We start from the raw sequence: 25805 nt of genomic DNA, 5'->3' as shown, positions 1-25805 counted from the left end.
GTGTGAGGGTAGTGAGGCACTGGAACAGGTTGCCCATCCCCGGGAGAGTTCAAGGCCAGGTTGGACAGTGTCTTGGGTGACATGGTCTAGTGTGAGGTGTCCCTGCCCATGGTAGAGTATGACCTTAAGGTTCTTTCCAGCCCAAACTATTCTATGATTCTAAGTTTGCTTATAAACATTCCACAGAAAGGTACTGTCCATTTTCTTCTGTCCGAACAAAAATTCCAGTAACAAACATAGAAAAGTTTTCATCAATTTGTTCTACACATTTGAAAGGCAGAAAGGAATTAACAGGGATGGAAAAAAATAGCTTTTCTAAAACAAACAAACAAACAAAAAAACCAAACAAAAAACAAAACAAAACAAAAAAACTCATGTTTCTTAGGAAAAAACTACTTTGTGAAAAAGTCACAACAATATTTTTGTATAAAATCTATTTATAATGAAAAACTAGGGAAAAGTTTTATTACTGTCAGTGACAGGAAAGGTATAACAACAGATTACCTAAGATACCAATTGTAACTTCTTCACAAAAACCATAGTTTCACAAATTTTCCAAGTATTTATAAGAAAAGCTGACTATTTTTAAAATATGTATTTTTTTTTTTTTTTATCTCTGTTGCTAATATCACAGTAAATCACTGGACCTTGGTTTGTTAAAAATTTGATTTTCCACACTTTTTCAAGGTTGAGGTTTTGGGAGTTTTACACATCATTTCAGTTTGTTGGAATGAGAAGATTAAGTAAAGCTTTGATTTCTAGCACCTTTCTCTTTCTGGTTGAGGAATTAAATACCCTGAACTCTAATTGAACTCAGTAGGAATGAAATTAAAGCTCAATGAAAAATGAAGCTGTGGTTCCAATGGTCACTGCAAAAATTTACTAGAAGTTCCTATTCAGAATAAAATTTTACGATAAAGCAAAATGTTTATATAATTTCGTTTCACTGAAATGCAATCTTTTGATGCTCTATTTGTGACAAATTTTCTCAAAAAAGTAAAAATGTTAGGAAAAAAGTTACTTCAAACCATTTAAAAAAATAAAAAAATAAAAATGGCTGTATCAGATGTTTGCTTTTGAGACTTGAAGCAATACATTTGATAAAATACAAATAATTTCTCACTCAGGAGAGCTTACTGCTGCTAAATCTGTGAGATATATCTGCAGACTTCAGAGAAGGAAGAAAAAATTGTTCTAGACACTTCAGAACATGTATTTAAAACTCTGATTTAGATATTCACAATAAAATTAGCAGAGTGTTTCTAATCAGTTCCACCATGTAGGTGAATACATTCCCCACTAGATAAAGAAACAGACAGACAGACATTTTGGAGGGGTTTGAGTCTAATGTTGACTTAAAAATGCATTTCATATAGTGTAACAAATAATTAGAGAAAAGGATCAGAAAGATTTAATTATTACAGCAGAGCCACAAATCATTCAACTAATCACAAGACCACTCTTTTTTCTTTAAAGAGTTTTAATTAACCTAGTTTAATTAAAAAAAAAAGGAAAAAAAGAAAGAAAGAAAAAAAAGGAAAAAAAGAGGGGTTGAAAATTGAGGGCAAAGTAAATGGAAACAATGTTGCAGTTTCAAACAGATGCATGAATACAATCACTTCACACTTTGACATGGTCGTTTGCCATGAGGTGACCTAAAACTACCTTGACCTCCCTGAAATCAACATTTTTGCACTGAAATGAAACAACAGACATCCTTGTTTTGATGTATGGCTGTGTGGCATACTATAAATATTACATCACATAACCACAGAGGATGTCAATCAATAAAGAATTTTTTCAGACAGCACTAAATGAACCATGGGTTCTTGCCTCTGAATGGCTCCTTTAATGTACTACTTTTGCTTAAATGATTAATAGGAGACATATTGTCAGAAAACATACTTAAAGTGAAAAACAGTAAACTGCAGAAAAATAATTCATTTTTTAAGCAATTCTCTAGTGCAAATGTCACATAAATTTACATAGAGACAGTGCTTTCAGACTCTTGCAAGCTGGATAGTAGGCATACCTTCCACTTTAGGGTGAAAGCAACGGGAAAATATTTTACTGAATTTAGGTTGCTCTAAGTGGTGAGAAACAAAACTCCACAGGCAAACTGGATTCAAAAGTTGAATCATTAAAAGGTGAATGTATTTAGGTTAAAGATAACCTAGAAATCCAGCTCAAAAATTTAGAGCAAATTAAAAAACATATCCACACTCAAGACAGCTGTGCTGCTGTTTCATCCTACAGAATTTTCAAGCAATAAACTAGTGCATGGAATTCATGCAATTTCCCAGTAAACCTGCTTTTAGTCTTCATCACTTTGTACTGTGTTATAATAACTCCCACAGCAGAGTTTGGATTACATGAAGATAAAATCAGTGGTTTACTATATAACTCTGAATACTGAAGGTGATCTGCTGATAAAAAGTAAGCTCAGGCTCTGCAAAGTTGCAACATGGCGACCTGTGCTGCTTGGTGCTGCTTTGCTCTGACTTGCCTCAGACAGCCATTTCCAGCTGATGTGAAAAGCACCAGCACAGAGAGACTGAAACCCTGTATCAGACGTGAGCAAGAAAAAAGAATTCCAGCTACCTGTCTGGTTTTTGTTGTTTGTTTTTGTTTTTGTTTTTTTTTTTATAATCACTTGCCTTTAAAGTTGTAAATAGGAAAATTATGTCACTTCAACAGATATTCCATAGATTTTGGACCTATATGTACAGTCACCAGGCACAAGTAATTTTATTAAAAAATAACCCTTGCAATTTTTTGCAACATTTCAGTTGGATCAATTGGACATATGGTATTTTATCAGGCTCCCATATTAATTTCCAGATGACCTTTTGTGTAATCTAGCTCATTAAAAAGGCATTATAGAGATAGTTTGGAGGGGGTGGGGTATTTTAATCTAAACACTAACCACTCTGAGTAAAGCAGCACAACATAGGAGTCCTTTCTTCTATGTTCTTTAACAGTACCTTAGAGATAATAGTGCCGAGAAAAGAAACTCGTCACCATAATCCAATGTTAGCAGAAGACAATGGAACTGGCCAAGTGTAGTGATCGTTTTTTTTTTATTGACTGTCATCCTTCGCGTATGTTAAGTGTCACCTTACAGAAAGGCAGGCTTATAAGTAGGCACCTATGAGCACTTACGTTCAGGAAATCCTGTGCACACCTGCTCAACTCAAACATGAGCTGTACAGCACTGAAATATTTTTTGAAATGGGTTCCTGAGAGTGATCTCACCAAAATGGTGTTATTCAAATTCCCAGGTGTTTCATTGCCGAATATGAAACAATGATTTTACAATAGAGTGCAGATCTGGTGGGATGTTGGTTTCAGTTCAGTATTTTTCCAGTATCAAAACAAAAGTGACATACCTTACCACATTTGCAAGTGGAAACACTAACCTGTACCTCTGGTAGTCATCTTCATCCTTCTCTTTGCAGACAAGCTCATTTGGGCATGCCAAGTTTCCAAGCAAACTGAGATACTGTAGTGAGGGCACAACTTCAGCCAAATGGTCCAATAGGCCTTCTAACTCTGTTATGTTTCAAAGGTTGTGGGTTAAGGATTCAATGACATTGATTAAAAAAGCATTTAGAATTGCACCACTCCTGATATAAACATACATTTCAATAACTGACAATCAAGTTTAGTATGGCATTTGGGAAAATGTCACATTAATTGTTCCAATGGCAAACAAGGATAAACTTCAGTCATTTTTTTGGCATGAAATGAAAGAATTTGGCTGTTTTGTCATTCTTTTCTCCCCCTTTCTTTCCTAGGTGGTTCAGTAAAAAACATTAAAACTTTGACAAAATGATGGATGCCGTGCAGTAAAATGGCTAGCAATTGCTGGAACCATGAAACTTTTCCAGCATGGAAACAAACAGTTAGTTTCACAGCACATTCATCACTAATATATTCAGTCCACTGGAAAATGAGTTTAAGAAAAAAAAAAAAAAAGGGGAACAAAAAAAAGTCAAATGACAACAACCGACATTCATTCCCAGCATATAAATGTTTTGAATGTCCCAGTAACACATTTGTAATTACTCAACTAGTATATGTCAATTAACGCTTCACTAAGTGCAACTTAAAGACTTCAGTATTATGAGTATTTTATAGATGAAGCTTTAAGGTCCTGTAAAGCCTTATATTTTGGTGCTCATGAGGCTTTTAAACTATATTCCTCAGAATATAAGTAATGGCAATACACCTTTGATATTGTAAACTATATTAAACAAGCAAATAATGGTTAAACTATCTTTTAATCACTGCAATATTGGAAATCACAACTTAGGTTTACACATAACAATATTCAGCCATTTACACAATGATGACTGATCAAATAAATTACTTTGGTATAGTGTGACAGTCTCCAAGGCTCAAACTATACATTTTTATTTATTTTAATTTACATGCAAAGAAAATGGTGTGATTCTCAAAAAAGGTGTCATGCATATGCATGTAAGAAGTTTTCATTGTTTAAAAACTGACTTAGACAATAGCAATAAATTATTTTAAACCATTAAAGGGCATTTAATCACTGTGGCTTTATCCACTCCTGCTGTTAGAGACCACAACTATTGTTTTAAACCCTCAGTTCACTTGTGTTGTTATTATTTATACTTGATTTATGTGTTTCTGTTATCTTTGTTATTTTTAGCTGATGGAATTTGTTTTATTTCTTCATCCCAGTATCTTAAGGGCAACAGAAGCAATACAGAATGGAAAGAGCAGCTTCTCTGTTAAAAATGCAGCCTTCCTTTTACAAGCCTTAAGTTTTACTTTATTTCCAAACACACATGAGGTTAATGATGATAATTACTAATATTAATAGATGAAAATAAGTGTATCCACACTTAATGTTCTGTCCCATAAGGCATAAGGAATACTCAAATACTTCATACCAGTGAGAAAAATGAAGGCTTGAAATTAGTTCTATGAATTAACTAAAAAGGTAAAAATGCTAACTTTTAGTTTGGCAAAGCCATATTATGGAATGTAAGTAATCAACCAAAACCTAAGAAAAATTCTCTTTTGGTAGCACCATCAGATACAAATGATTTTTTGGTAGCCAGGATGAATTCCCAATTAAAGTCTGGTGCTAATTCTCATCTTCTCATATCTGGACCTTAAGTTTATGCATAAACTTTTTTATGGCTCTTTCAGGACGTATGTGACTGTGATGGGAAGGTCACAAGCTGTTTTTCCACATATGTTCAAGTGAAAGCCTTTTTAAAAGTTTCCTAAGACTGTTACATACATGCTTGAATCTGGCACCCTCCCTCAGACAGGAGAAACCCTTAATTTCTTGCATGATGGCTTAAGTTACAAAAAGATTCCCTGAGAGAAATAGTTTAGTATTACAAAAGACAATTTCCATAACAGCAATCTCACACAGGGTTAGCTATTGAAAGGCTCAGTTTTATCTGGCCATTACCTATCAAAAGGATAAAAAAAAACCCAAACCAAACAAACAAAAACCAAACCAACTAACTAAAAAACACAACAAGCCACCACCCAAACTTTTTGCCTCTTCTATGGAGTAAATATGCAGAATACCTGGCAATTCAGTAGAGCTTTTTCACGGGTAGAAGCTTTTTCTCTTCAACAAGTTGCTGACAAGCATTCTAACTCCCATCTGACCATGAAGACTTAAAGGCAAATATGAAAATATATTTAGATATATAATGATGAAGAGCAGTGTCAGCTTAGATTTGCAAAAAAGTGTGAGACTATGCATCAGAGTCCTACAGTATGCGGGCAAAAGGGAGACACAACAAATTCACTAAGATCTTTGGGTAAATAACAGTATTTGGTAAACCAATCCCAAAAATCTAAATCTCCTCAAATCTGGCAAGTAGTGTCTAGATTCTAGTATCTCATATCAAAACCCTTAGCACTGATTTTAGATGCAGAAACACCTCCCTAAAAATTTGATGACAGGGGTGACCAGGAATCTCACACAGGATTCTTACTGTGTTGTTCAGTGTGAGACTCTCCAGGCCTTTTATCATTTACTCATGTCCTTCAAATTAAACAAATATTTAGCAGCCTATGATTATTTCCATTTCAGCAGCAACAGAAACAGAAATATGTGCACAGGACGAACCCCAATCTGACATAATAGCCTCAAATGTAGGTCACTAATTCACAGAAAAGTTGAAGTTTTGGAGGCTTGGACAGCCCCAAAATACTAGGGCACCAGCAACACCTGAGAACAAACCAACCTGTGGCTTATCATAGTCAATTTTTTTGTGACAGAATCAGCAGTTATATCATAAACAAAATAATTAAAAATCCTGTTCTGGAGACCTACAACAAATCTAGAGAAGGATTTTTTACAAGGGCATGAAGTGACGGGACAAGGGGGAATGGTTTTAAGATCACAGACAGCAGATTTAGATTAGGTATTAGGAAGAAGTTCTTTACTGTGAAGTCAGTGAGACATTGGAACAGGTTGCCCAGAGAAACTGTGGATGCCGCAGATCCCTGGTGGTGTTCAAGGCCAGGCTGGATGTGGCTTTGAGCAACCTGTTCTAGTGGAAGGTATCCCTACCTGTGGCAAGCACTAGAACTACCAACCTAAACTACTCTATGACTCTATGGTGTAAGCTATTTTTTCTTATCCCTCTTAAAAAAATAAATAAAAAAAAAAAAAGCAAGGTACAGATTATTTTTCCAAGAAACTCCGTCTACCTGCCATCACAGTTATTCTTTACAAAGCGCATAGGAAAAAATGAATTATATCCCATTCAAATTCTCATGATTGTTTCTCAGAGATGAGTCACAAGTCATGATGCAATTCTAGTGTACTGTTAATTAGCATGTCAGATACTTATTTTAATCACAATGCTGTAACTATATGATGCCACCAAAAGCGTAAAGGGTTTTTAATACACTGCTAGAAAAATACAGAGGGAGAAAATCGTAAGCAAGTCTGAAACTTTCCTGCCAGCTTCCTTCTTATGGTTCATTGTGGCAGCCTAAGGAGTGCTATACTGTTGCAATCAGACCCAAAGAGTTGCAAAATCCTGCTGTGCCATTTCTAAGATCAATTTCAGTTCCATCTCCTCCAAATAGGAAAACCACAGTTAAATGCATCAACAGTGCTAGTTAAATTTTATTTATTTAAATTTCTTTGACAACAGCCCCGAACTGATCCTTCTAAAGTCACCATTTCACCAGGTGAATACATAACAGTGATGCAAAGACTACACTACAGTCTATTGTTTGAAAACTGGTTGAAAGTGTCACTGTGATGACAATTAAAGTACCTTAGTGTAGTGATTCCACCTCTTAATTCAACAGTGTCATCACTAACAATCTATTGATGCCTCTTTAACAGGTATTGACTAAAATAAAAATTTGTAACAAAAATCTTAAACTCTTTAGCTCTTTAGCTAAATCTTTCCTTCTCATCAATTATACAGAACAATGGCCCCTCCAAAAACACAACCTGGCCTCCATAAATAGCTCACAGAAACATACTAGACATGCTTTAAAATTCTATCTCATCAAAAGCCTATACTGATTTCTTGTACTATTCCTAGTTTCACATCTGGGAAACACTCAGATTAACTTTTTTATGCCTCATCATTATGTTACACTTGCACATGGATATTTACAGTAGACTGTTCACAGCATACATATGCACATGCACACACAACCATGTCACCATATTTTCTGTTCAGAAAAGCAAATGCTACCAGCAACATTAAGACATTAGCAATATAATTATTTAGAAAATATAGTACTATGGTAGGTCCAGCTTAGCTGGAGTGCAAAATAGTTTTACGTAATCAAAAATACCCTACAAACGAGAATGTTCTGTCTTGTCTATTTTCACTCATTATCTGGTACCCAATACCACAGCTTCTGAAGTTCTCCAGAATACAAAAAGAATAAGCAAAATCCAAAGCAAATTATGTACCTCCCTTATCTGGCTAAGAATTAACTGCCTATGCAAGATCATAATATTTTTGTTTGTTTGTTTTGTAGAAAATCCTGTAGCCTGCATTAAAATTCTAGTGCTAGCAGGACTGTTGCTCATTACAAAGCCTTCAAGGATTAGTTCCACAGTATTCCAGACTACTACCAAGGAAGGATTGCTGTGATTTAAAAGTTACATTGTCCCTAGAGAATATTATGGTTGAACAATGTCAAAGGTGTAAACTCCAAATGGATAGTATAATGTTACTTTGCTTAGTAAATTTTAGGAGAACCTCACAAGCAGGGACAGACATTTTGATGTTGACCTGTGTCTTGTTACAGCTAGCATAATACAATTACCATTCTCTTATACTTTTAAGAGGCTGTGCACATTAGAAAATACACACAGAATGTACACAGAAAATATTGGATGATGTCTTACATGTTCCACTATTCCAGACCTCTGTATTCTCAAGAGACTCTTTAACTGTGTCCTTTCAACAGTCCCTCCAGCACGTATCCAGGGTACAGATGCTGCATGAATCCTTTATATAGGTTAATATAAGGGCCCAGCTGCTTTAAGTACTGAGGACTAATGCTGGTCATGCCAAAATGCCATACAGCTTCCTCTCTTATTGGTATTCTTGGCATAACCATATGCATGGTTGTTGCTCAGGAACAACTGCTGGTCAAACCTACGCAGAAACATAACCTTTGATAACAGTTTTCAAATGAAATTATTTTATGTAACTCTATAGAAAGGCTATGCTAACCTATAACTATCCAAACAAATCTATACGTATTTACTATCTCACGACTCTATTTTTTTTCATATAGTATGAAGTATGCAAGAGAATCTGGGATTTCTTTCTGTAACCTTTTTCTCTGCCAGCAATTTTTCCTAGTCACACACTCAAATGCATTAACTTTATAAGAAAAGTAACCACTCTTGATCTCTCTCAGTGCTTTCCAAGTTGCTCCACCATTTTCTTTCAAAAAGTTCTACATAGTCTTCAAATTTTTAGCCATCCCACTTCCCCAGAAGAGTCACAGGACAGCTTTTTGTGTTAATGACCTTCTATGATTACTGCTTTTGGAAGTTCTCAGAAGCAAAGTGACAAAGTACAGAGCAACCAATTTCACATTCAAAATACTTTTTAATATAAAGAGAATATCAGAAATATCACACAGAATTACAGACCACTACATAGAAAGACCCCAAACTGTCATTCAAAAGTCTTCTGCCAACTAACCATCTGTCATGCAAGTGCTGCAATCAACCTAACATTAAAACAGCTGGACAGCACTTCTACCAGAGTCATAAATGAACAGGGTATCTATATTTATTACCATTTGAAACATTTGCTTCAATTAAATTTATCACAAACATGATGTAGCAATCACAAGCTATTCCACAGGCAAAATAGCCTTGAAGCAGAAGTTACCAATTCTCATCTGAATGCAGTGTGAAAAGATCTTTGCCACCTGAACGCTTTTCCATTAGAATGTGCTAGGTCTTCAAGGTTGGATACCCACAGAAATAGCTTGCAATATGCAAGTATACATTTTCCCCTTCTCTATGTGCAATAGGATGTCACACACAGTCATTTGTATGCCATGTTCTGGCCTGAAACCTTTCTGGTAGGGAGATAAGGCCTTGAGATAAGGACTTGTTCACTGATTTTAAAACCATTTTACTCAAGAAAGAAAAGTTGTAGCACAGTTTGCAATTAACTAAGTCCATATATCTCATGGAGAGCTTCCTGCATACTGAATACTTGGGGAAAAAAATCCCATTCTGCCTACTGGAGCAGCATTAGTTTTCTGTGTGTAGCCAGAGCTGCCAGTACATTTAGGGGTATTTCAGAAAGCCCATGGTTCCAAAGCTGCAGGATTGAAGACCAGGTTTCAACACTGTTAGGTACACAAATGTGAGAAAAAGGAGATATATTTCTATTCCTGTAATCAAATTATATTTCTGGTTGACTAGAGACTTCCATCCTGAAACCATATGTCCCTTTTTTTCAAGGTTTGTTTTTGTTTGGACTTTTACCTTTTTTTTAAACACTATTCTGTCCAAATATTGCTTAAGGTTCCCAAAGCAGCACAGAAATGATCAAGCATAAAGCAGCTGCTCACAATTTTCTTTAAAGTTCTGACATACGGAGTTCAACCCGTCTGAGCACTGCTGTAGAACAGGATAAGGAATCACCTGGACTGAAAATTACCTCCCTCTTCCACAGATGTTTGGCATTTGGCATTAGACATTTATATTACTTAATTTTTATTTCAGGTCATTTTATTCTACAAGAAAGATATTCAGCTCATCAGGTCCTGCAGTTGTCCAACAAGCAACATTCAGATTTAGTCAAATCCACAACTACGGCATGGATTGCTCAGACATATATACAAAAAGACTGCTCTGTGTGTGTGTACATAACAGCAATCATTTCAGCTTACATATTTGTTTAGCAGAGATAGGGAACTGCACATAATATGAGACGATTTATGTCTGGAACTTACTCATTCAACCTAAACATGATGTCTTCAGCACTTAACCTAGTGAGATTCTGGTCAGACTGGGCCTTCTAGGCCTTCAAGCACTTCAGGACAATGTAGGAACAAGCACAAAGGCAAAATAAGTTACAGTCTACAGTTTGGGGGTTAAATAAAGCTGTAACTGTTAGGCATTATGATGAGACCTTTGTGAAGACAGATTATACCACAAATACTTATTGGTACATTCTTCAGTTAAGGTACTCTATCCATGCTGTTTTCAAAGGCTCAAGAACATATAATCCTTAGATCTGAACCATACTGATTACTTATCTTGCCATACGTAACATATATACCACTAACAGAATTCTGCCCAGCTCTAACTAATTTTGGATTTCTTCTAAACCATTAAAAACCTAGACCTAGATTCAACACCTGAATTCTACATCTACATTCAACACTTTTATTGTAAACTAATTTTGATGTCAGTTCTTCAGAAGTATATAGAATGTATGTTTAATGGATGACCAGCTCACTGGACTAAGTAAAGTAATAGGGCTTTTACTTCAGAGAATCACAGGTCTCATTCATTATCAGACTTGTCTACTTTGCAGTGAGGCAGTGAACACCATCTAATTTTCAGCATACATTTATATATATTTGACAAATTATAACTGCTACCCTTTTGAGTAGTTTTACCAAATACTAAAAAGACTGAAGTGTAAAGGAAATTGAAATGCCTACACTGTACAGTCCAACCGTAATGCCAGCCATGGCAAGCACAGTGAAAAGTCATGAAACTTCACACTGATGTAACACATACAGATGAATAAATCTATTTAGAATTTCTGTGACTGGTTCTTAGTATCTAGTCAACACAGTGAAAAGGAGAAATGAGGCTTACCACTACAGGCATAGGTGAGTGTAGTGATAACTGCTCTTCCAAAACCAACTTCCTATCTACCACCCGTCTTACCACAGAATCATAGAATGGTTTGGGTTGTAAAGGACCTTAAACATCGAGTAGTCCCAACCCTCCTGCCATGGGCAGGGATACCTTCCACTAGAACAGGTTGCTCAAAGCCCCACCCAAACTGGCCTTGAACAATGCCAGGGATGGGGCATCCACAACTTCTCTGAGCAACCTGTTCCAGTGCGTCACCACCATCACAGTAAATAACTTCTTCCTAATATCTAATCTAAATTTGCCATCTGTCAGCTTAAAGCCAATTCCCCTTGTCCTGTCACTACATGCTCTTGTAAAACGTCCCTCTCCCTATTTTTTAGGCCCCCTTTAGGTACTGGAAGGCTGCTATAAGGTCTCCATGCAGCCTTCTCTTCTGCAGGCTGAACAACCCCATCTCCCTAAGCCTGTCTTCATAGGAGAGGTGCTCCACCCTCCGAGCATCTTTGTGGCCCTCCTGTGGACTTTCTCCAACAGTTCCATGTCCCTCTTGTGTTGGGGGCCCCAGAGCTGGATGCAGAACTGCAGGTGGGGTCCAGCCATAAGGGAGTACAGGGGGAAAATCCCTCAACCTGCTGGTCACTGTCCTTTTGATGCAGCCCAGCATATGGTTGGCTTCTCTGTTGCAAGCACACACTACCAGCTGATGTCAAGCTTCTTGTCTACCACTACCCCCAAAACTTTGTTGGCAAGACTGCTTCCAATCCAATCTCTGCCCAGCCTCTATTTGTGCTTGGGATTGCCCTGACTCAGGTGCAGGACCTTGCACTTAGCCTTGTTGAACTTCATGAGGTTTGCACAGACCCACCTCTCAAACTTGTCAAGGTCCCTCTGGATAATATCCCTTCCTTTCAGCATGTCTGTACTGCTTTCTGCTACCCATTGTGTGTCTGATAGAGGAACTAAGGTGATGTGTTTTCCAAAGGTAAATCAGACTTTTGAGGAAACATAGAGCACAAGTGAAAAAAAAATGTTAGAGAAATGTAATCCAGTATGCACAATATTGATAACTATCCTTTCTGTACTATAATTATATGGGTTGCATTTTAAAATATTGTCAACAGGTTACACATCACAGAAAAGCTGAGGTATAACACTAGGAAACTGTATTTAAAATAGTAATATTTAATTTTTCTTCTTCCACTTCTAGTAGAAAAATGGTAGTGGCCTAACTGTAACTGAAATACTCAAACGAGTATTTGAAGAAAAAAATATCAGTTGATTGTTCTAAGTGTTTACTTGATTTAGAGATAAGCTTTCACATTTGCAGATTGTATCCAGACATTATATCAGGAGGGACCAAGTGTTATTACACATACAATGCCACACAATAAGTGACCCACATATCAAAGCTATCAAAGCAGGATCTGGATCAAAATTAAGCCAAACTAAAATGAGAAATAGCAAAGAGCACCATAATAATAAGAGATACTCATATGAGTTTTAAAGTTTACGTGTTATTCCAGTTTTCACAGGGGTCAGTTTGCCTTTTTGTTTGTTTTCATATCTCTCTGTCCATATGTATATATAATGTAGACATTTATGTATACATGGTAATATTCCACCAGTTGAAGTTTTGTTTCATACGAGTATTCTGTGCTCCCTGTGTCCTTCCTGTAGTGCAACCTGTGATGTATTTCATTATTCTATTAAATGTACTTTTTTTTTTTAACATTTTTCAAAGAATTCTATAGAGAAAGCATTCATTAATAGAAGTGGTTCAAGTTCAAAAGAGACCTTTTTCAAACAGGTATACACACTGAAAACAGGAATTTGGAAGGTCTTCATGCTTCTGAAGACTGCTGTATCTTTCTTACAAGAGATCCTCCCTACGGTTCAAAATGTCAATGATGGACAACAGTTATTTTCTCTTCTCTGGGCAGTTTGTATACATTAGGTGTTTAACAAGCATTTCTGTAACTCATCTATTAAATTATTGTCAGCACACTACAAAATGCATACATTATTTCCAGAACCAGGATAGCTCAATAGCCTCAAAGCTCTAACTTCATAGTTTCAAGACTGAATAAAAAAAAAAAAAAAAATAATCCCAGAACAGATCAAATCCTTCTTATCAAGTTATCATTGCCTTTGAGAGCTTACTCACTTGACAACAGTATTTTAAGTATGTCTGTGATACCAGCAGGAACTCTTTAAAGAATACTACCAATGGGATAATTTTTTCCCTCTGATTTTGTTCACCAAGTTCTTATTGAATACACCTGCTTTTCACAAATGCAAAGCTCGTCCTTGACACCTCCTCAAACAACAAATATACTCACATGTTCTTGGGTCTTATGGCCAAATTTACATTTCATGCTTTGTAGGAAGAAATATGATACACCAGACATACCACCACACATAGCATCAGCAAAAACGTTCCTTTACATTCTTTATCAGTTCAGATTTTACCATGGCATTTTACCATGGCAAATAAACAATAAAAGCAGTTACTGGAATCCAACCCACAGAATCCTGGCATTAACCAGAAATCTAGCCAAATACCTAGTACAATAATGATAGTTACTGCTTAAGAGACACTCTTGGCAAATTTCCTGGGCGCCGAGAATAAAAGTTACTCTGCTGATTTCTATTTATTTATAAAGTCAAAAAATAAGTGCAGAAATCACAGAATCTGCAGTTATTTTTATTCTCCTCAGTAGGAGGATTCTGCTCTAGTAGGAGGTAAATTGCTCTCTGTTTACATTGTCTGTAATAAAAGCCTGCAGTTGAGCAGCCTTGTCCTTATGCTGCAATTACAAGGAAAAGTCTTTCATGGTCTGTGCTGTAAGACTCTGCAGGCCTCAGTTGGCCTTTTGGCAACAATTTGATTGCCCTTCACTTTTGTAAAACCATGTATTACACAAATCTACAGAAGGGCCAAAGTATGGGAAATTTTTTAATAATCAATTCTATGCCCAGCCCTTGCAGATAATTAGTTTTTAGAGACCATTATCTATAAGCCTACAGACTAGGAGCTCTGACTCAGCAGAGTACTTAGGCAAATACTGAAATATTTATTCTGAATAAACTTAAGCAGGCACTATCTTTGGGCATAGGAACAAGTGACTGACTGTTTATAAATGGTCTTAACCACCCATCTAAATACTTTATTGTATCAAGACCTTGATTTGGACAGCATTTTATGGAATTTATTCAAAGTTGGAACACCAAGAACACAGTGACTTGCTTTTACAGCTGCGGTTGCACAGCAGCTACCAAATCGTGTATATTATCACCTTCATTAAAATAGAGAAAGGTATACATTTCTTGTTGTTTGTGGGGGTTTTATTATTATTTTATTTTACTTTAACGTTTTAAGAGCTATTTAAAGTGTAAGAACTTAATAGCGTTTCACTGCACTCGCTATTCCACTAGAGGTCAGCCTGCAACAGAACCCCAAGCAAACACAGGAACTGCAGCACACTGGAAGCACTGACATTATTTTCTTTCTCTATTTTATCTATTAGAAAGATTTCTTCAGAGCCATAACTTAGATCTCTCACTAAAATGGAGCAACAGGAAGATATAATGGTGCATTTCATTTATGAATGACCTATAATAAATTACCATGAAGTATTCCAGGTGCCAAACGAGAGAATGCTTTGTCTGCACATGAACTATATTTCACATGCTTTAATTTGGCTGACACATAAAACTCATTTGACATTTTGCAGGTACTTCTTTGAAAGGATATTTGGTTCTTGTTGAGCGTTAAGGTATGGAGGTGGGGTAACTTGGGTAACAGAAGGTCATTTCCGAGTAGATTGTTGTCCAAGATCAGCTCTTCCAAGTAACTGAATGTTTTCAGTCCTTCTAGTGACCTGCAAACGACAGAGGCAACAGGAAAAATGATATTCCACTAAATCAGGGAGGCCATTATGAGCTGAAATAAATATTTTAACCTTCCCTTTCAGGAGTGGGAATAGTTTTGGTTTGGGCCTGTCAGAAGGGTGAATGACAAGCATTAGTGGCAAGGGGAGTGCTGGCACTGCAACACATCCTTCACATACTGGCAGCATGAAGGATGGGGGTCACTTAGTGAGTAGCCAGGATCCAAAACAAAAGGCTTCAGATATGGGGCCTGCAGGATGAATTTGTCAATGTCTTGTGCCTTGAGGCACCCAGCCTCGCCTGACCCTAACCTCCATTCCCAAGATAAATAACTCTGTCACAGTTCACCTTCATTCCCTGGACACAAATTTAAGTTGTCATCCATCATTTCTGCCAAGAAATATCATACCCCGCTAACAATAATAAATACAACTTCAAGTATCATTTCTTAGCAGTTACCTTACATGCAATAATAGGAAATGGAGAAAGGATTTTTTTTTTCCTTTTTATTAACCACTTAATTTGCTTCTTGAGTCCCTGCAAACAAAATAAAATGTCCTCTACAAAATAAAATGCAGAATTACTCCAGACAGAAAAGGCATTTACTTTCTTTTCAGAACATACTGTCCCACTGACAAGCCACAGGTCAGACTGCAGAGAGTGGCTTTTAAAAGGAGCATTTCACAACATGGAAGTGCAGATGATGGCTTGTAAATAAACAAGGTTCTGGAGGTATTCATTCCTCTGATAGCAAAGTACAAGTTAAAAAATTAAAAGAACACTTTGGTACCTTGTTAAGGCATCTATTCCAAACTCAATTCTTAATGCCTGCACATTCTAACAGGAAAAAAAAAAAAAATAAACAACAAACCCACACATTTATCAACTAAGACACATGGTATACTGAACATACACACAGACACGCATTCACAGCTCATTCACCTACCAGACACCTAAAGATATGCTGAGACTGCATGACTTGACAGCTGATCTACTATGCCTACCAGTGGGAAGATCATCACTGTATCTCCTGGCTGTTTCATAAAATGTGATGAATAAGGGAGATGCAGTCTATACTATTTATTCAGTTTCGAATGACATTTATACTATATATATATGATTTCCCTCCCCCCCCCCCCCTTTTGGCAAAGATCAAAATCCAACCAAAGTCTCTGTTAGAGTCTTACAGGCACTACTACTGGAGAAAAATACAAATATTATAGAAAGTATATGGGTTTCAAATTAGATAATTTAACATTCATCTGCCCAACAAAAACAAGATGCTGCTTTTGTAGATACAACTTACTGACTACTTATAAATCACAGTTAGAGGGGTCAAACAACCAGAAGCAATCAAGTCCATGACCTTTACACTGGGTACTGTACACTAAACTATGAATATTCAAGTAACATTTGCACAACACTGAAACAGTGTATTTCAGTCCAAGGGCTTCAGAGCACTCTCAGTCTATTGACCTGGCATTCTGAAAGGGAGGTACAACTGTTACTAATGCCATTTTGATGCTGGGCAGCCAGACCTCAAGAAAATTTGCCATGCCTACACCCTATGCCATTATCTATATAATTACAATGAATTGCCACTGCAATTTCTGAAGCTGAAAGAACAAAAGAGTCAATTTCAAACATTATACTGAAACAACCACCACAGTAACAATCACACTTTTTGCATTTGCCTTTAACAAGCTGTTTTATAAGAACTCGATTCAATCTATATAAACTGTACATGGTTAAGAGGTGTGCTAGAAAGCTCGAACAACTGACCTGGTTTTGCCAAAGTCAAGATCAGAAGAGAGATCAGCTAACATTTCAGACAGTGCTTTCCCCTAAGTACCTTTAAAAGGCAAAATAACCCAGAGAAGTAGCAGTGAGTTTATCAAGCTGTTATGAGTTTTCACTTCAGTTTATTTTACAAACCTAGTTTAGCAAATTCCCCTTAAATACTCTTTTATTATATAAATAGTGGATTATTTCCAAACCTCACATTTCAATGCAAGACTTTGACTTGCCAAAGGAGTTCAGAGAAGGCCACCTCCTTGTCAACACCACAGAGCCTTATGGGATGTTAATAGGTCCTTTGTGAAAAAACATTGCTTGGGCTCTGGTCAGTGTCAGCATCAAAATACACATTGTTCCTGAGTTATGTTATGCAAATATAATACTCTTATCATGAGAATCTGCAAATGGTTGGCAACTGGCAAGGAGAAGAAAGCATACATCCAAAACTGCTGCAGGGGAGGCATAAAACAAAATGACAAGCCATGAAGTGGGACAAAAGGCCTTGAAACACTAGAGGGAGTTGCCTATTGAAACAGCCTTCCTTTCACAAGCCTGGGCTGAACACAAGGGTACTAATTTTATAGATAGGCAGAGAAAATTGTGCGCAAATCTCCTTACACCTGTCTGGTTTTGATAATTTTTGCCATGTAATGTTATTAGCTGCTCACTTAAAAAGGAGCCGTGTTACACAGGGGGTTGCTTATTAATTGTTGTTTTCATGTCATCAGAGCAGTGTGCACTTGGTGATTTAATCACCTAAATTCAGAGTCCAGGGAAATGGGAGGGGCTGCCACAGTACAGAGAGAGGGTGTAGCCATTAACATAAATTTACATCCATATGTTATTTTTTTATTCAGAGAATTCTCATTTTTTTCATTTTAGACAAAAGAAAAAAAAACTAGCATCAAAACAAAATTGTTAAGACTGTTGGTAAAGAAACAAAAAGTGAAAAAATGCGTTTGCTATCATTCAGTGACACTAGCTACTAAATTCAATGTGACAATTTCTACCATAATAATATATAAGGAAATATTGCCCAGCAGCTGTACTCCATAATTTAAAAGTTAAGTGCAATGCACACAATAGGTTTTGTGGTACAAACTACAGCAAGTCCCACAACTTCTATGTGCCTCAATTTCCCATCTGCAGATGCGGGATTAGAAAGGATTGCAATCATGAACTAGTACATAGAAGGCATTTTGAGAAGCCAAGGTAGAAATCAGTACAAAATAATGGCATTTTTATTTTTTATGAGGGTGAATTATATTAATGCACTCCATGTATTTCCATTACAAAAAAAGGAGTGCATATACATACACAGCAGAGCAAGAAGCACACAAACACCCTCAAAGACAAGTATAAAGAGGGAAATTCCCCAAGAAAAATAACCAGTTTAAAATTAAATCTGAACTGTTTTCTCATAGTTCACGGAAGAAAAAAATGTCTCCCTGTATTGGTATATTAAAACAAACACACAATGTCATCACAATAGTACAAGCAGCACTGAAGGGGCAGTGGCAAGCAGCTGTTTTCCCACGTTTCAAAAGGCTAATAAACATCACTAAGGTGTACTGCAGGTTCCTTTCCCTGCTCTAATGACATGAAAGCTGCCCATTATCTCACCCACAGGTACCATCTCAGTTACCTCATTGCAGGCCTCACACTCTGCTCCCAGAGGAGAACAAGTGCTGCCAAGAGATTTCCATCGCAATTTCCAAAGTCACATCAAACCGACAAAACATCACAACGTATTCAGAGCCGCCTCATTCAAACAGAAAAAACTTTTACGTTTCCACTGTAATTAACCCTATCCTCGTTAAGATAATTATGATCAAGCTCCCTGTCACAGCTAATATCACAGCACCATTGCCTATGGCTCACGCTTTGCCCTCATTAGCTTACAAAAACACTGTGTTAAAAGGAAACTGACTCCCTCTGCAAAACGACTTAAGATGTTCTGTAAGCAGACAGTAAATAATCCTTTTGAATATAAAGGTTTCAGAAATGTCATTTTGTCCAAGTCCTTCGGCTAATCAGTGTGATTTCTTCCAGCTTTCTCTTCCATAATTCATTCATGGTTTGTAACAAAGTTTTAATCATAAAGGAATGCCATGGCAGAATTTTTTTTCTCTATGTGTATGCATGGCAATTGTCAGCTACACTATTTCATATGGTCCCTCTGGCCTGACAGGGATTTAGTTACAATGAAAGTAGAGCACAGCTCTTCATTTCGGTAATATTTGACAATGAAAACACATTTTATAAATGAAAAAAAGCAGAAGCCTCTCAAGTAATGGACAAACCTCAGTACTCTGCAACTGTCCTTGTTGGGAAGAACAAGCTGTTCAGAAGTATATGCTGAAAAAGAAATGTTCTTCACTTTTTACCCCACCCCTCCATTAATAAGACAGCTGCCTCATATCTAATGACTTTTTCCTCCTGTTTAACACGAAAAGAGAGAGTAGTTAACAATATGTAAATGAGAGAGTTTGGCTTTAGCCTTGAAATTGATTTGCACTCTGTTGACAAGAGATGGCCATTACCAGAAGTTAAAGACAGAGCTGCTACGAAACAAGAGCTTTTTAAAATACCTTTTTTCTTGTCTTTTATGTTTTAACAGTTTACAGGAGAGCCAAATCAACATGAGAGCCCTAGTACTAGATAATTCCAGTATTTAAAGCATAGAAACATAATTTCTATTTCTCCAGCACCTGCCCGCCAAGTAGCACAAAGCATTTTGTTGGTTTGTTGTTTTTTTTTTTTTTTTAATTAATGAATTACTCTTCAAAAACCTGCTGAGCTTAAAATTTCATTTTGTAGTAAAACAGAAAGAGGTTAAGTGACTACCGAAAGGTGACCTCCAGCAATTTTCTGAGACAAGAAATAAAACCCAGAGCTTCTGACTTCTAGTCCTTTGACTTAACCTCACCAAAACAAAACCAAGAGCAATAAATAAATGCTATATATATATAAAAGCATAAGACAGACACATGTGTAAGTTTAGATTTTGCAGAATTCCCTGGCAATGCAAAACATCATTTTGGGTTTACTTGCTTTGATTCCTGTTCAATTTTAAATTCTACTGAATCTGAAAAATAGCATACAGGTATGGAGAAAAATCCAAGCCAGTTCAAAGTCTGTTCTGCTGGTGGAAGGTGTTTGGTGAATCTTCTGTGCAAACTCACTTCGGCTGACACCTTTGTAAGAATTCTACTCCCGAACCTATTTTCAGGGGTTCTGCTCCAAACACAACTCTCACCTCTGAATACAGGAAAAATAAACAAACCATTTTAAAGAAAATACAGTGACTAGAATTCATTCCAATTCCAGGAAAAATAGAAAAAATAGAACACCCCCCCCCCCAAAAAAAAATCCACTAACACCAAAATGCTCTCGTTATTAAAATCACAAAGCCTCTGCAAATTTAAGGTTTGTGTATTTCCTGCACACAGAGACAGTAATGTCAGATAAACAGCAAGTAAAGCATCAAAAAAACCCCAAAACAGACCTCTACAGTATTCAGGCATAACAGCTGTTCTTTTCTGAAGTCTATTCAATGTTTATAACCATTTTTCTGCATACATCCAAAAAGGAAACAGAATTGAGTATGCAATGGACAGTTTTCTGGACCAAAGCAGAACAAAAAATAAAGTGAAAATAAAGAACTACCAAAATTTTTAGTGTGAGCCAGGCCCCAGGTTACACCAGACAAGTCACAAAACAGGAATCATGAAAATCTGTTCAGTTGAGAGCAAACTTACTAATGTTTCCAAAACATTAAATGCTTTGTTTTGTTTAACATCAGAGGGAACGTTAGTATTTTACAGGTTATATAGAGGTAGCATTTTGCATCACTTCCAGTCAATCTGTTCCCAGCTTTCTGTTGTTACATAGAAAATATCTGGAAGCAGCTCTTTCTATAAAACTTAGGGCAAGTCTGTGCATAAGGTAAGCAAAAGAGAAAATGGAAAGAAACGACTGAGCAGAATCATTAAGTATGATTTTCAATAAACAATAAAAACGGGGGAAGAAAAGATCCCTGACAGAAAATATTAAAGCTGTGTTATGAACTAGATCTACAATTAGTTTCTGAGTCTTTTCATATAAAGGTCATACTTGACTTTCAGACGGACAATAAAATTAATCCCATCACTTCTTTTCCCCCTTTTCTTATACACTGGAAGCGTGCAAGCCTACATAGGACACCTTATTATCAGAAAAGATTCACATGAAAATATATTGCACAACTATCAAACTAACATAATTAACAGCTACGCAAGCACATCAAAATGGTGAGCATTCATGAATCTTCATCTGTTCTTTACAGCCTTGCTCTGACTTTTATGCAGCAAATTCCATTACTTAAAAAAGAAAACATTAGCCCAGATCACCCGATTCCTAACAAGCCACCACCCACCCCCAAACCTCAAAGAAAACACAAAAGTAGAATCAATAAACAAATAAAGACACCTTGGAGGCCTTCTAAATTCTAAATGTTAAATTTACATTTCAAACCCTTTCCTACCAATTATAAAACAGAAATACAGGACTTCTTGAGAGAGGCTTTGGTATTAAGCATCAGCTCCTCAAATTTCAGAATTATCTGAAAAGCAACAACGCAGATTGATGTCATCCATCTGTAGAAGCCCAGTTTACTCATAACTCCTTATCAGCCAGCAACGAACGATGGGCAACCACAGAAGGTGAATCAGACCTTCAGGTGATGCTCAGTGAGGTACATATATTTGAGATGGATGAATGTAGCCTATTTATCCAAAGTCTAGGCAATGAAATTAGAAGAAACTGTACCATAAAGATAAAAGACTGTTATAGCTGTACTGCACACAGGTGGATTTACCTGGTGAAATAAACTACAAATATCCAATCACAGTTTTCAGTAGCTCACAAAACCTTATCAGTCAACCATTCAGTTGGTTAACCACCATTTTCTTGTACCAAGACTTAAGGTCAAAAAAGAAAGAAGAAAAAAAAAAGGAAAAAAAAAACAAAGAATAAAATTAAAAAAGATGATTTATTTTTCTGGCCTAACCCTGCCATTGAAGCAATCAGACTGACTGGGGTGGGGTTCAATTTCTCTTCCAATAAACCTCTTAAAGTCTCAGATTTCACTATGTGTATCTAATACAGCTCTACTCAATCGCATATCCCACTAATATAGCTCAAGCTTTATCCTTCAATGTTAGGCTTCTTTTTTTGCTGAAGTTTTCCTATTATATCTTTAGGATAAAACATGCCAAGATTCTATGATATTACTGTTAAAATTTTGTGCAAATTTAAACAAAATGACAGTGTAATACTACAACCTGTGGCAAAGCAGTTTTCACATAAGCCATATAAAATATTTTAAAATATATAAAATGAAACAGAAAATGTGCTCTTTGTCATCTAGTGGCTGAACAAGTATCATATAACAAAATACAGTTTGCAAAACACAACTAAAGATTACCAAGCAGAGAGCAAGTAGCTGTATGCATGCGTATTTTACCAAAGAGCTTTCTGGAAAAGACATCAGTAGGAAGTCTCTGCAGTTCAATGGAAGCAGCACTTGAGTAATATTCTTAAGTATGGACTTGAACATCTTTCTGCTATAATTTCTTGGAAGTATTCAGTGAATAATAATAAGCTTAGAGGAGTTAAGAGAAAAACTTTGATGTGCCCCTTGCTTCATTTTGCTTTTTCCCCAATCTTAACACAGAATTCAGTCCTAATAAAATACATGGCGTAAGTGAAAAAAATGCACACACTGCCACTTCCTGAACTTGAAAGAACTGAAAGTATTACTGATGAGAAATAGCAAAAGCAGCAGCCAGTGTTTATGAAATATAACTTACCTGGTTTAAAAAAAAAAAAAAAGAAGAAGAAAAAAAAAAAAAACCAAAACCAAAAAACCCCAAAACTAAAATCCTATAATGTATTTATTCTTATAAACCTCACTCAGCTACATGTGCAAAGTTGAGAACATATTTATAAACCCTCTAAAAAACAGTTTTATAATGGAAATATGAACAAATTCAAGTGCAAAGGCAAGGCCATAATGAAAGCTTTACTGTATCTTGGATCAATCTATCACTCTGCAATTCAGATAGTAATCTGACCCCTCCTCTTTTTGCACAGAGATGGGGGAGTAACAAGCCTGTAGAGTGAGTAGAGTAAAACCCATTTTGACTACTAGAGTTCAGTGAGAAGTGGGAAAAGAAAAGTAATTTTTCTCCCATCTTCCACAACAACCAAGGCTGAGGATTGACAAGCAAATTGACGCACTGCTCAGAGGGCAAAAGATAAATGTTTGATGAATTGGCCATTGCTGGAGGAGTGATGGGCTTCATATGTGCATAATGGACTAGCTGCCGTTCAATTCAGATTGCCTGCCAAGATAAGAAACCATAATGAATGGACCAAGCACAGCCTGTGCCATAAGAAAGTATAATCTGACTAGTTTTAATAAACTTAATAAAAAAGATGAAGCAGAGAGAAGCAAGGGGACTGGCCTTTGTGACCAGCCATAAGAAGTGAGAACGACTAATAGACTGCTCAAGCATGATAGCAGAGAATTGTTAATGGACATAACACCAAATCCCTTGATGATAAAGAATATCCTTATAACAATTTAAAATTACAGGGATCTACATATGCCCATACTACAAACACTGTAGTACTTGTTACACAGCATGTAACTGCCATTTATTTATTTATTATTTCCTTCTGCTGCCTACCTTTCGTCTCCCTAACCTTCTTTATCCCCTCTGCATGGTATCTTAGCCTGTACCGATTCGCACAACACACCAATAGCTTTACCAACAACCCTCAGAATCAAAATAACCCTCTAATTGTAACCCAAGAGAATTCAGGCTCGATTTCCAACAGAAAAGTTTTGGCTGCACAACCATATACTCTCAGTCCCAGTGGAGAAATATCTTTTACCACCAGAAGTGTTTGCACTTGGTGTAATTTCATTTGCTTTTGCAAACTGTATTTCCACCAAATATGAAAAATTTACCAGTGCAGTCATAGGAAAAAAAAATGCAAGCAAAAAGACCCCGAAAGCTTTCTAGCACAGAATGACAAGTTGCCAGCAATAATCCCTTTGGTCTGGGATTTGTTATGTTGCATACTGTTCTCCATCTATATCCATAACCTCCAAGTTATGACCTTTTGCAGCACCAATCAGCGCTTTTCAAAGACATTTAAAACTCTAACAGTATTTTACTTTACCTAGCTATATTAACAGTGTAAAAAGTCTAGTAATCGCCACCATTTTCACAGTGAGTAGCATATACACACAGAGCCATTTTCACTTTTTCTTTTAATTATTTAGCCACATAACAGTGTCTCCCTTTCTGAAGCTTACCAGACATTGGGACAGAATCTGTGACTGAAAATACTAAAGGAGTCAACAAGAGAAAAAACAGCCCTAACTTTTAAAGCAGTAGGATTAGACCAACAATCTATTTCTTTGTTAAGAATCAAAGGGCAAGAACACACCCTTATGTGTGCATATAACACACAATACTTGGCCAGGCAGAACTTGTTTTCCCTTTAGGTAGGGGAAAAAAAACAAAGGGAAGAAGAAGGGGATTGCAGAAAGATCCTCCTGACTGAGGGCTGCTAGAAAACACACCATGCAGAATAACATCATTGTTGTTTGCGTGTATGTTTTCTTGTTTTTACTTTCTTCCTTTGATGATGAAAAATAAATAAGGAAAAATAAAATAGTCTACTTGGGTAAGCACTCAGATTACCACCCCCTTGATGTCAGTTATGTAGCTTGTGTCATATTTTAAACAGAAGATATTATATGCAAGACGGATGCCTAGTTTTCAGTATAAATTTTATCCAACTGCAAAAGGAAAGTAACTCATTATCAAGCAGCTCAGTAAGGCTCCCACTACTGACGGAAATAAAGTTTTACGACAAGAGGGTCTCTCCTCTCTCTCTCTCTCTCTCTCTCTCCCTGTGAGTGAGAAAGTGAGTGCAAGAATAAGACAGAAAGGGAAGGCTCAGGAGTGCTGGGTGAATTATAGACTGCCTCTCAAGATTCACAGCTCTTCGTGGTAGGAGGTTAATATTCTCACATGTCATTAGGTCTGCTGGCACTACTGATGGCTCATTGAATCAGGCAGCAAATTATTTCCTCATGCTGCAGAGGACACCACACTTCAAAGGGAAGGAGCCAGGGTCAAGACGGCTCTCCAGTTCGATTAATGAGTTGGGATCAGCAGAGGTTGCCTGTAGGTAAGAATGTGACTGAAGCTTTTGACAAAGCTGACTTTTTGAACAGGACTTGACCCAGGCCCCTTACTCCCCTCCCCACCAAATTTCATTTCCAACATTTGCCTCTGACTGACCTGCTCAGTCCTGTTGGGATAGTTTTGACCTCCTCAGTCTTTGTTACCAGACACAGGAGCTGTCTGCCTGTATTTGATGCTTCTCTCCCTAAAGGCCACATGAGTTTATCCAGGCTCATCAGAATACTTTAGCACTGCACAGCAAAATAAGATGAGTAGATCCATTTCAAATTTTAGTTTTCTTATTAAATTCGTTGAGAAGGGGGGGAAGACAATGACTAAAAGATATTTCAGCTTTCAATAATATTAAGAAGGATTTCTAAATGCTGTTAAATGCAGATAGGGAGAACACAAATTATTAGAAGTATATAACTTACACATTAAAATGATGGAAAACCAAACAATATACGTTCCTGCTTACATGGGCTTGCTGACTAAAAATACTCCTAGCAAATAAT

The 25805-nt window shown here is 36.7% G+C and overlaps 1 protein-coding gene across 1 annotated transcript in view; it reads right to left on the bottom strand.

Moving 5' to 3' along the window:
* Window positions 1-25805, bottom strand: part of LRMDA (leucine rich melanocyte differentiation associated) — a 673598-nt gene that overhangs the window by 291456 nt on the left and 356337 nt on the right. Inside the window, exons 3-4 of the mRNA XM_061344254.1 lie at window positions 15108-15234; window positions 3420-3559 (exon numbers count right to left, since the gene is read on the bottom strand). Of these exons, the coding sequence (XP_061200238.1) occupies window positions 3420-3559; window positions 15108-15234 (267 nt within the window). The remainder of the gene's footprint in view (window positions 1-3419; window positions 3560-15107; window positions 15235-25805) is intronic.

Source organism: Neopsephotus bourkii, unplaced genomic scaffold, assembly GCF_033783945.1.
Source record: "Neopsephotus bourkii isolate Nb327-2 ecotype Australia unplaced genomic scaffold, CSIRO-AGI_Nbou_v1 NB_196, whole genome shotgun sequence".
Taxonomy (NCBI): domain Eukaryota; kingdom Metazoa; phylum Chordata; class Aves; order Psittaciformes; family Psittacidae; genus Neopsephotus; species Neopsephotus bourkii.
Note: the sequence above shows the minus strand (reverse complement) of the source record. Positions and strands in the feature narration are given on the sequence as shown.